This window comes from Pezoporus wallicus, unplaced genomic scaffold (genome assembly GCF_028554395.1).
Source record: "Pezoporus wallicus isolate ANWC-B61680 ecotype Strahan unplaced genomic scaffold, APGP_CSIRO_Pwel_v1 contig_7011, whole genome shotgun sequence".
Lineage (NCBI taxonomy): Eukaryota > Metazoa > Chordata > Aves > Psittaciformes > Psittacidae > Pezoporus > Pezoporus wallicus.
Window position 1 is genome coordinate 1,714,068 of NW_026638234.1, and position 12,744 is coordinate 1,726,811.

The 12,744-nt window shown below is 35.7% G+C and overlaps 1 protein-coding gene across 9 annotated transcripts in view; it reads right to left on the reverse strand.

Moving 5' to 3' along the window:
* ITSN1 (intersectin 1) overlaps positions 1 to 12,744 on the reverse strand; it is a 136,853-nt gene that overhangs the window by 86,443 nt on the left and 37,666 nt on the right. For 7 of the 9 annotated variants that reach the window (XM_057410105.1, XM_057410106.1, XM_057410107.1 and 4 more), the window contains exons 5-8: positions 5,469 to 5,629; positions 3,812 to 3,991; positions 3,086 to 3,179; positions 245 to 345 (exon numbers count right to left, since the gene is read on the reverse strand). In XM_057410105.1, the coding sequence (XP_057266088.1) occupies positions 245 to 345; positions 3,086 to 3,179; positions 3,812 to 3,991; positions 5,469 to 5,629 (536 nt within the window). The remainder of the gene's footprint in view (positions 1 to 244; positions 346 to 3,085; positions 3,180 to 3,811; positions 3,992 to 5,468; positions 5,630 to 12,744) is intronic. The other 2 variants (XM_057410112.1, XM_057410114.1) reach the window with 2 other exon arrangements.

The window sequence follows — 12,744 nt, forward strand, 5'->3', positions numbered from 1 at the left end:
GTTTCCCAGCACCACCTTACTTTGCAGAAAATAAAGGAAAGAAGGTGATAAAATTATCCCAGCTAGAATGAATATTTGTTTCTAAACAAGATCATTAAGCAGTTGGGAGAGTCAAACAGAAAAATGCTGATGGCAACAACAGAGAGAGACACTAGTCCTTTACTATGGGAACAGCATTTTAAATGCTACTATAATTGGCTTTTTACAGATTGAAAAAAGGAAACAACAGAAACTGCTTCAATACCTGTTAAGTGTCCACTCATTGTTTTATCATGGCTATTGAACAGCTGTCTGTACTTCAGTCGTGATGACTGAGGTACAGCCCACTCTGCCACAGGTGGCACACTGGAATTAGAAAAAGGATAAGGGGGGGGAGGGGGGAAGATGATTTTAAATTTATTCACATGAAGCTAACAGGTACAACAACATGACATGCTGCACAGAGATCAAGTTTTATGCTCAATATGGTTCTTTTCACAAATATTCCCTTCTACTCCCGAAACCACAACAGGTTTGATTTCTTGTTTGAAAACATTTATCATAATTCAGCATCTTAGAAGATGTTTTTTTATAAAGTTGAATGACAGGCCTAAGAGTTTTGCTTTTTTCTTTACTAGCGGAGAATTAAGTAACCTAAACAGCTCACAGTGAAAAGCCTTTACATAAACATACAACAGGAAACACCCGACAGCAGTCAGCAGAAAGTAATACCTCATTTTACCCTGTCTTTAACTGGTTGCGTTAGCCAAATAATTCATAAACTGATTAAGGAAAGCAAACATAAAATATACTGAAAACATTTTAAAAGGGTGAAAAAAGCTAAATCTGAAAGCAATCAATGTGCTTGTAATGAAGCTCTAATGACAAAAATAATATTCCCCATTCTAATTCATTCACATAATAGGTTGTGTTGAGTGCTGTTATTTGTAGCTATGATTTCCCATGTTTGAAGGCTGATGCGTCTTCATACTGAAAAACAATGAGCACAGTTCTTCTGTCTTTAGGCACATTTAAACTTTGTCCTTTTTTGTTAAGGCTGAAAAAAGACACACACACACACACACACACACACACACAGAAAAAGCAGCCAGATCAAATAAGCATTTGTAACAGCACCAAATTCCAGGTTAAAATAAAAAAAATAAAAAGAACCAAGCCCAGCAAATCGCTCTTCCCTGTTCCACTGAGCAGATAGCACCGTAAGATCTTTCAAGGTTGAGCTAAGAAGGATTATGTGAACACTCTCACTCTACTAATTGATCTCATATCCTATTTTCACATGACAACACCTGAAACAGCTAATACCTCTATTTCTCTTTTCTATTTCCAAACTACTGTGCTGAAATAATCCTCCATCATAGGAACAAAGCAAAACCAAGCTGCATCTTAAATAATGAAAACAAGAATTGAAACTCAAACAAAAAAAAAAGCTGACTACTGAAGTTTTATCCATGTCAATTCCTCCCTCACAAGTTTTGCCAGATTTGGAGTTTCCACACATTAAGTCTACTTTACTCTTTACCTATATTTGTACCTTGATCTGTGAAGTAAGGTTATTACACATTAAGTAATGAAACTCTCCTTCATAGATACTCAAATGGTACTTTTGGAGGAAAAAAAGGTTGGAGGACGAAACAGTTGACTCCTGTATGCCAAACACCATGCATGCCAAGAGTTCACTACTGGCGACTCGGCAGACAGAATTATAAAAGCACCACAAATGAAATTTTGAATTTCACCCTTCTCAAAATTCAAAATAATTCTCGGTTATGAAAAAAAATAAACAAAAAAACCTTCAACTTTACCTTTCAATTTAATGGGCTTAGCTCTTCTTCCTCCCTTTCCATAAACTCTGCAAATCAACTACCTTGCTATCTGTTTTCTCCAAAATAAAACTTGAAGACACACACCAGTTCATAATTCAGCATTAGCAGCAGTCTGGGAAGGAACTGCTGGCAGACGTTTCAGAGTTACTGAAGTAACAGTGTGGAGCTGAGGAAGCTCCAGTCTCAGCCCAGAGTTAGAGAACCATGCAATTTCACCTCAGAAAAGAAATCATCTCACCTGAGGTTCAGGCCTCTGTTGGCAATAGAAGTGACCAGTAAGAGACAGATATAGTGAACCCCAAAACTGTATCAGCCCTCTTATGGAATATCTAGAAGCCATCTCAGATGAAGTTTCTTGAACTCCATTCATTATAAAGACTAAGTGTTGTTATGACAAAGCAGATAACTTCTTGTATCTCTGAAAATTATATCAGAGCATCACTATGTTCCTAATACTACTAAGTTTCAAAGAGAAAAAAAATTGTTTGCTTTGAAAGATTTTTAATCCTATTTGACAATAGTCAGTAGTGTCCTTATCTAATACCAGGGCACAAGAAAAAATGGGAAAATAAAAAAAATTAAAAAATAAATTAAATAACATCCCAAGCCATTTTCTCCTTAAAAAAAATCTGTAGTACAGACCTGTAAGAAAGTTTGATTTATAAAGACTTGGGAAATTACTCTCTTACCCCCTCTAAGGAAGTTTGATTTTGTTAGATACATTTCATTTTGCCTAACCATACCTTTTCTTAGGCCTTGAAATAATCTAAAAGCCTTTTAGGTGATTTTTCATGCAGAACTTGAAGAATACACAAGAAACATTCATGTGAAATGCACTTAAAATATGAGAACTATTAAATATTTTGCTTTAAAAAATTAACCTACAGTTGCTAATTTTAAAGAATATTGCTTGTTATGTTTTCTCACTAACAGGAGGATTCTCACTAATAGGCCTATGTAGTATTACACAATGCAGATTATGTTTACAGAAGCAAATGCTTTTCTAAAAATTAAGTTTCCAAGAGTTTGTAAATAGTGTCAACACATACTGTAATAGTTAATTATTATATTTCAATGATTCATTACTCATGGAGCATTCCTTGTGAAACCACAACATACTATGAAATCCTGAAGTATCTCAGCAGGAATTGATTTCTGCAAGTAAATATTATTTCAGAAAACAACTTTGTGAAAGAGAAGTCATTTTTCTAACTCTGAGGAACCAGATACACACATACGCTCCTTCCTTACCAACTTACCTAGCCACATCAAATGATTGTGCCTTTTGCAGTTTTGCATTTAGCTGTGATCCTGGACCAGATCTAGTAAAGGAAGTACTCTTTGGCAATGTGGCTGTAAATAACAGAATACATATATTATATTACCATTTTAAAATGTAGAATTTCAGTGTTGTTCAGTTAGGTTCTAACAACAAATACAAGCATTATGATCCTTTTGATGGTACCACTTTTAAAAATACCAAGATAAACTAACAACGTCTAACAGAATAGGCGAAAACACACTTCCCTCATGTTTTTACTTTCACAGTTTGTGCAAACACTGTTGATATCAAATTAGATTGTGATTAATCAAATTAGATTGTGTTAGAAGTCATATGTAGTCCAGTATTTTAATGTAATCCCAACAAACAGCAGTACTTCAATGGTTATAAATATATCGTAGAGTACCATTTTCCATTTTGCTGGCAAGCTAGATTTATCACACCGCTCTTGTAACAGGGTTAATATTTCTCTCAACATGACCGACTGTTACAGTATGGTATGTCTATGTTTCTTTTTTTAACTTTTATACAAGTTTGCTAACCAATTACATTGGGCTAAACCAAAGTATAGTCTTTACCCAAAGTCACTCTTTAAAGTAAGTTAGAATGGCTAATTCCATGTCTACTGTTCTCTGGACCCAAAGAAAATGGCAAAATAATTTGTTAATAGCAAGAGAGTAAACAAAGTCTCAGTGTAGCATACCAGGATGAGCAAAAGCAGGCAGAGGCTGTATAACAGCAGGAGCTCCATTAGCCAGGGGAGGTACTGCTGCTGCAGGAACAGAAGATACTAATGGTGGAGACATTCCTACTACTGGAATAGATGCCATTGGCACTGGGGCAACTGATGTAAGAGATGGCATGCTGGCAATGCCCCCAATACCTAAGGGCAAGAGAAGGAGATTTTTTTTCTAATCTCGAGACTCCTAATACGATACAACAATTTAACTGTAGCCTGCAACCCAGCAGTAAAAGCAGAATTAAAGAGCAAACTGAAATGGAAACTTTCACACAACCCTTGAAAGAACTCTTACAGTTCACTGCACCATTAGCATGGCAGGGGAACATAAAACAATGCAGAGGGAACAACACAGCACTTTCTAATGTATGCATATAAGATCGCATTGGATGCAACACTAACCAAAAAAGTCTATTAGCATTTGCTGAAAAAAAGAATTGTTTGCCTCAAACTAAATGAAGAGCAGCACTGTCAACTTCCAGTGAGTAATGAACCCACAGCCTACATTTAGCCACAGATGAAAAGAACAAGATTCAGGGTAACTGCTTGCAGCCTATTGTCAAGATGAAACAGTGCAAAGCTAATAAGGTAAAGCACAGTAATGAGGTATTTTAGGTGTATGCACAGTTGCATGGATAACAGGAAGCATAAGGAGTTCCAGTCATGCCAATAGGAAGAATAAGGGTGTGTGCAAACAGCTGAGATCAAGTCTACAGTGACTGAGAATTAAAATCACAGGTTTTGCTGGTTTCCTTGTTTGGTTTTATTATGCCTTTTCTCACTTAAGCCGGTATTTGACCTCTTCAATTCCACTGATTTCTTACAGTCAGAAATAAAACTGTTTTTAAAACTTGTGGAAGCAACAACTGATCAAACAACATGGTTGCACACAGCTTATCAAATGCACTGTTCTTTTTTCTTAAGGACAGCAGTGATTCTCAGGCCCAAACCAAATCGAGTCCCAGTGACAACTAAAACAGAAAGGTAAAGAACTGCTCCCTACAGAATACAGCAAAACATCAAGGTGTCAAACATGAGATTCAGCTTCATTTAGTTACTTTCCCCTCATCATCCCATTTTCTCTACTTTTTACTTTGAAATGATGGCAACTTTGGCAGTACTTAACTATGAGAACTGAATCAGCAGCTGTTCTAGCTAATCACAGTGCAGCGCTGTTTCTAAAATAACAGCAAAGGGATGCATTACTACCATGACTTGTAAAAAGTCAAAAAAAACATAGCTAATCTTGCCAAAGCTGGAGATTCCTTGATGATAGCAGTTCAAACAAAAACTCCATCACTTTGGAATGTATTAGCCCTCATATTAGATCCATCTTTTTTGCCCAGAATCACTTTTGCTTAAAACACACAGGGAGCAGTGTAAGGAGACCTGAAGCAAACAGGACCTCAGCTTATGCTATTCAGTGTGGTTGGGTGATAAAAATTCATTGAGATGGGTTTTCTTGAGCACACGCAGGCATGTGGCAGCATTTGGCTTTGAATTCACGTACTTTTAGAAGTATTTTTTCTTAAAAGTTTCTTTTAGAAACTGCAAAACAACAATCAAATTCAACTTAGGTTGCTACAATACAAGCTGACAAGGAGGAAAACAAAGACCTTACCAAATCCTGGGGCACTAGGCAGAGCAACAGGTGGCTGCTTCATGACAGGAGGCAGTGCAGATGGGAGTTGATAACCTTGTAGTTTTAATTTGATAAGTTTCATTGCTATTGAAAACTCCAACTGATCCATCCTCCCATCATTGTTCATGTCAGCTAGAGCCCTACAAAATACATGATTTTCACACTTAGATTCTTAAATTATGAACTTCAGGAACTGACCTAAGACCATGCACACAAAGGCATGTTCGTTTAAGACTAATTAATTTCCCTTAAAAATATTTATGCCAGGCTAAAAGTGATCATAAAACTGGACACTGTTTAAACCAAGAGCTTCTTTGCATGATTAATGAATATTGTTTAATTCACTTTTCAATTCTTAGAAGAATTACAGTGGAGCACCTAAAGAAGGATTAATGTAGTTCTACAAAAACCTTGCAAAATCACACAAATGAAAATAAATGGTACTGCAAACAGCACCACAGAGAATCAAATTATTTAATCTGCAAATCTGCACTTCAGCTGCACTTAAAATGAAACATTCTTTAATTCTGTGCACTTTACTAAACACTTGCTACATCTGCAAGTGTATAAATGTTTTCAGTTAAACAATAGTACTCAAGATAAAATATTGAGCCTAGACCTTGAATAGGCTTTCATGCAAAGTAGTCTGACTTAAAACAGTCTTCTTTTTGTTTCTTCATTTGATGGTTAAGAAAACCATGCTCAGCAGGGAATAGGGCTAGGCAGTTGGCAGGAGAAAAGCAGGAAGAAGAATGTTAGTTGCTGCAATTGCAAACCAAAAAAACAGAGTAAATGCACATTAGTAATGTGATTGGTTATAAACTTAGTTTTAAACATTACGCTTATTCCTTTGCATTCATTTGGAGAATTAAGTGCACATTTCAGTATTGGAATAATAGATATTTGAAAGTTTATGAGTACATTTATATGGCATGGACATGACAACGTAAAGGACCCTCACAGACTAGTTAAACTAGAGCTTTATGTCTGATCAAATCCCTGCCAAGGAAAGCTTTCATGCAAGTATGTGAACAGTTATCAAAAAAGTACTGCAATAAATTGACAGTTATTTATAATTGAAAATTAAATAAGTAGACAGCCAGGTAAATGAAATGGCAAAGCAGTCACAAAAATGAAATCCCTCCCACCACAGCCAAAAAAAAACCAAGAAAAGTCAACGAAGTGGCAGATCCCAGCAGCGGTTGCCACAGGCCAACCATACATCTTAAAGAGTTTCCCCTGGTTAGATCACCAGTAGCATTTCCCCAAAAATGGAGACACTCCAACCCTTCCCAATACTTTTAAGACTGTATTTTCAGCAGTGTCAACTGTCTTAATCCACTAATTTTGATGTCACAAGACTAAATAATACTACTGACAAACTGGCAACAGTATCTAAAGAAAGAGAAAGTCTGGTGAAAGAAACTGTAGACTCTGAGGCTTACAGTTAGAAAGAAAAGTATGCACTGCACCACTCCCTGAAAGATAATGAATTACTACATATATTTCATTGAAGAACAAGTTTTGGATGTGAGAACTTCTAGGTGTTATAGAGAAGTTTAATTTACACAAAAAATCTGTCTGCTCTTTTATAACTTTAAACTTTCTTCTTATTCCACTACCACCAAGCCTTTGGGAGCCTAAATTTAGTATAAACTGGGACTATCCTGGGACCCACACAGCACAATGCAATTCAGATTCAAGTTTCAGTCACGATCACTTAGTATGCAGTTCATCTGACAAGTAATCAATAAAAATGATCCTACTGTAGCAGCCAGACTTGATGTATGGTAGTCCAACCAGCAGAAGGAAGAAGGAAGGCCAGCATGGCAGACCTGGGCCAAGAGAAGCATCAATTTGGAATGCATGTCTCCTCTTCTTTGCAGGACACCACTGCTCTAAAGTCTGTCTCAGCTTCTGATTATTCTTCCATGAAGAGCAAGAGACACACTAATGCTTCCTGATGTACTGGCAGGCTAAGTTAAAGAGGAAGATGCAATAGTTTTGTCTTCGCACAACTTGCAGAAAGAAGTGGGAGAACCCTACTGAAAGCAGAAAAGCCTTCCTCTTATGAGTGTTAGCAACAAGGATAGACTGTAATAGCTGTTAATGATTAATGTATGTTATAAAATGAGAGTATAATTACTTCTAGAAAATAGCTAAGAACACAAAGTAGGTTTCTCACATTTTGTTACTGAGGTTATCCGTATTTGGTTAATTCTGAAGTACAATGGCTTTCTCTGGACATAAAAATACTAAGAGTTTATTAGCTTCCATCTTATTCTTCTGTCCAGTGGGGTGTATGTACCACAAGCCACTATAAATAAACCTGCAAAAAGATTGCACGTATGCAGTATGTCGTGCTTTTCCTCCTATACAATGAAATGGGTATAAATCTCAAAAATACATTTATTATCTCTCTAAAATTTTCTCTACAATTGATTTGTTTGTATCAACTCAAAATTCCTGTAAAAAGTCCAAATTAATTTTTAAGGATTTCATAGCTTAACTATGACAATTAAGACTATCCACTCTGCTTATTTTTCAGCTGCAGGATGGAAGTGTCCCACAACATGCTGTAGAATTTTTGCTGCCCAAAATCACTTATTAGGCTTATAAGGAATAGTATTACTCAGTTCATTTCATTTTCTTCTTCATACACCTTTTACTTTTTACTATCAAAACAGTTCCTGAAACATCTATTAGTCACCACCTATTAACAGCAATGTTAGAAGTCTAACTCAGGAAGAAAACATGCTGCAGGTCTTACAAACCCAAAACATTCAAGAAGCAACAGGTATTTGGAATGTTAGAATGTCAGAAACTTAATGGCTAAATGTATATTTTGAAGCACTGTCATTTGTGGGGTTTGCAATAGAAACTGAACTGACATACACTCAATGAATACTAAGGGTGAGAAAGCCTCATTAGAAAATTAAGACTCTGAAGAACTCTAAAACCCAGGAGTAGATAATTTGATTCATTTAACTGATGCTTACAGACAGCACACCTTTTTGAAGGCAACCAAAGAAAATTAGAAAATATTCAACAAGTAAAATGTGTGGTGTTTTTAATGAAAGTTCAGTTCAATATTTGCTTATCCATTCTTCTGTCAAATGCCCAGTGGAAATGGGGAGTGAAAAACAGGCTTGTATGGCTAGAAAGTTGAGGATGTGCATAGGAACAAAGCTAGAGAAATTGATCCTGATAAACCTGTTCTAGCAGATTTTGGACTGCACTCAAAGAAGTCAGTGGTCTTCCCAAAGACAGCTTATTCCTCAACATACAGAGAAGTCAGTAAGCTCCATAGTGACCAACTGGCACCAACAGCTCAAATAAATAGTCACAGAGTTCCCTACATCTTTGCTTTCAAGCAAAATAATTACACAGGTTGTATTTATAATAGTCTTATTTGTTCAACCTAACAGGCTTCTACACTTACAAATATTCTGACTTACAAAATTTAAGCCTTTCCATTACTAAAGCACAGGAAGAGTCCCTCAATAATTGCCATGAAAATACAGTAAGAGTAAATAGCATAATGTAGGCAAACTTGATTCTCCAGGCACTGTTTACAGAGTCTGCTGCTAGAATACTGTAAGTCTTTGCATTCTACATAAGAAAATATTAATTGTCCAGTAATAAGAAACTTTGATGTGCACCAGTCTCTCTGCTTTAATGAAATCCTATTCACATACTCATCAGTAGCTTTTAATTTTGTCTGACCACCTGTTCAACTCATTTACTCTACATCAATGGCTTTGTTATTTAACTTAACAGCACAAATTTGTAAGAAAAATTATGTACACACTACAGAACTTATACATTCTGTATGTAAGAATGTATACATTCTTACAGCATGCTAACGAAAATCAGCTAGTCTTACAAAATCTTTAGTGCAAGAATAAGACAAATTTTAAGTTCTAATTACTGAGCCTAGTATCATGCTGTCAGATTGCAGTGCTATTTTTGAATAAACATCACCTTAAAGGCAGTGAGTGGCTGACAGTACACACAACCCCCTCTGCTTCTAATGAAATTTGGAAGAATGTAATGTCCTTAAATTTGTTTCATTTAAGGTCTGGCCGGAACCAGTGCAGAGCAGTAAGTAGATTAAACCTTGACTAAATATTTATCATATTTTATCCAACAGGCTTGTGATTATAACAGGGGTTTTCTAATGAGAATAGCTGCAGTGGGCTTCATCACAATGCTAGGTTTCAGGTGCTGACAAAACTGTTCCTCTGCAGATCTTTTCCTCTTCCTTTATCTCCTCTTTTCTACAGCATGCATTCTGCATTTATGAAGCACAGAAACTGATCATGTATAGGGTTTTTTTCCCATCAAATATGATTATGACCAGCCTATAAAATGTCTACCTCTATGAAAACAGCAGAGTGTTAAAACAAGGAAATCTCCTTGCAGTTCAAAAAAAATCTGGATTTATTTAGCTTTACATTCCCATATTAGATTATACAATCACATGTTGCATTATAAAATGCAGACATAATTAGTGAGAAGAAATTATGTCTTTAGCATCAGTCATTTAATCAATACATATGTAGTAAGACTTACAACTCATATAACCTCATATTACCTTACACCTCATACAAGTGTGAGAGTACAACCCTTTACTCCCACACTTGGACACAAATTTAAGAAGGTTTGAGAAGCATATGTCAGAAATCAGTAAGTCAACCAATGGCTTAAATCTGTCCTGGAAAAATAAGTTAACTCTAAATGCACGAAAAACAGATGGCATTGATTATTTTAGTTCTCATTTAATTCCAGAGAAACAAGCTACATGGAAGTTGCTTTTTGAGGCCACCATTCATAACAGCTTTAGAAGAAAGCCAGATTATTGCCTACTTAAAAACACTTATCTTCTGAGCCACTGCAGTCTCAATTCAAAGCCTACTTAGAGCCTTCTTAATAGATTACCAGCTTGGCAGACTCCAAAGCTTGTAAAAGGTAGAACAGTAAGTATGTTGTCATGACAGACCTTAATAATTCCAGTAATTTGCTCTACTGAGGTCCTGAAGACTTTTCTTAAATGAATGATGAGTAGAAGGGACACAGGAATTCTCAATGCTAAAAATCATGGAGGTGCTATTTTTAAGGAACATGAATCCTGGGGAAGCTTTGATTAATAGCAGAAAGAAATTACAAGATATACTCCTTAGCTTATCATCCTCTAAACAATTACATCAACTGCATAATATTCTCAAAGCAGCTCTTGAGGCAGAAGACATTTAACTGGTACTTCAGCTACCTAGCTAGCATTTCCTGAAGTTCCAGTCAAAACAATTTTTTCATGATACAAAAAAGACAATTCAATTTTAATTAAAATTAGACAGTCAAAATCCTTATATTGCTCATGCCAATAAAACACTCTCACCCATGAAATAATACATTTGGAAACTCAGAGAGATACAAGGTTTGCTTTTACTGTGAAGAGCTCTGAAAGCAGTAAGGTAAATCAATCATTGGGCCAATCCTTCCCCAGTTCCTTTCCCAGTCGCGTTTTTCTGTACAATAACTTTTATAGCCAACAAAACAGATGAAACTTTGTATTAACATAAGGCTGTCTACATACAGCTGTAGGTAATCCTTCATGAAATAAATGCCGGGCTCTTAGGTGGCAAGCAGATTAATACTATCAACTGCATTCACAATAAGTCATGAAGAATAGGAAAACACTTCTAAAACACCACATACACACACCTACATATTTCTAGGATCAGAAAATTAATTTGAAGAGTTTCACAAGTTGCTCTACTCAGATAAACAAGTTTCCTTCCTTAAAGACTGTTGTACCTCCCGTTCTCTCCCACTAGTAATTATATTCTCTCTTAAAAAAAAAATAAAAAAAAATACATCTAGTCAAGAAATAAAGAATTTGGACACAAAAGAACTTTTATGCAGCTCATCTGTCTCAGAGATTTTGGGATCTCTACTCCAGAACTCCCCCCCCACCCCCCCTTAAAATACTCATGGATCTATGTCCATGTTACTAGAGATTTAGATGGGCAACATCAGAGTATTGCTATTAATTCACAAAGCAAGTGTGCTCCTTTGAGATCTTACCCCTGGCAGCTAAGACAAACAACGATTCACATTTTTCTATGCAGTCTTGAGCACATTGTGATGTCCTCTGCAGCCTGCAAAGGACTTCTTGCCACTAAACAGTCTGACTTCTATTGTTTCTGTGGGACAGCAGTAAGCTATGGTAGGTTACAAATAAACGTTCACTGATAGATCAAAAGAGTTAAATCATTCAAGTTGTGGAATAAAAGAAGGATGTTCCTTTTTTTATTTTCTATTTTTTATTTTTTATGTTTAAGAGGAAGACCTCTACCACTACCACTATGCAACTGTTCTCCTACTTGGTTATTCTAATTCCAACTGGGAATATATATAAGCGATCTAGATTTTTATTCTAAATATTTACTTTTCTTACTTCAAAGATAACTGAAAAAGGGAAGGAGACAGTGAGAAAGGCACATCTACATACTTTTTTATGATTTATAAAGGCAGCATGAATAAGTTTTAGTTCAGCTTTATTTAAAAAATGTGCAAGTTCAGGCCTGGTCTCTATGACAACTACGGAACTAGTGGAATGATTCCCTCCCTTCTCAAGAGGCTGAAAAACTGAATAATTCAGAGAGGAAGAGATTTTTAATCAGACTATTTACAATCATTCAGTTTTGTTAACACCTATTTTAAGCTAACGCCTATGGAACATTTTTTGAAGAAAGGATACCTTGTTTAAGACAAAACTTTTTTCCTTGTTTAATTAAAAGGTGAAAGAAGTTCCAAAGGAACATTTGAACTTTCACTGCATCTAAGGCAAATAAGATAACCAGACCAGATTTGATATTTGTAAGATAAAGATAATTTTAAAAGAAAATGAGCTATTTATTTAAAAGCCATGTAAATCCAGCAATGTAAACCCTATGTTTCCAAAGCAACTGTTTTTCTTGCAAGAAAAGAATTCTTTTCTCTCTCCAGTCGGAACAACATTCTGCCTTCAGAAATCTTTACTACATTAAAACGTTTTTATAACTGCAACACACTACTCTTTCAAACAGTTAAAAACAGAGGAAAAGTTAACAAGTTTGGCAAAAGCTATCCATCCCTCTGCTGCTTTTTTCAAATCTAGAATTTGACCAGCATTATTTCACTCTGTCTAGCACCAAAGTCTTAGTAATAATGTAATTTATATAAATTATGAATAATCCATGCAAGTTAGCAT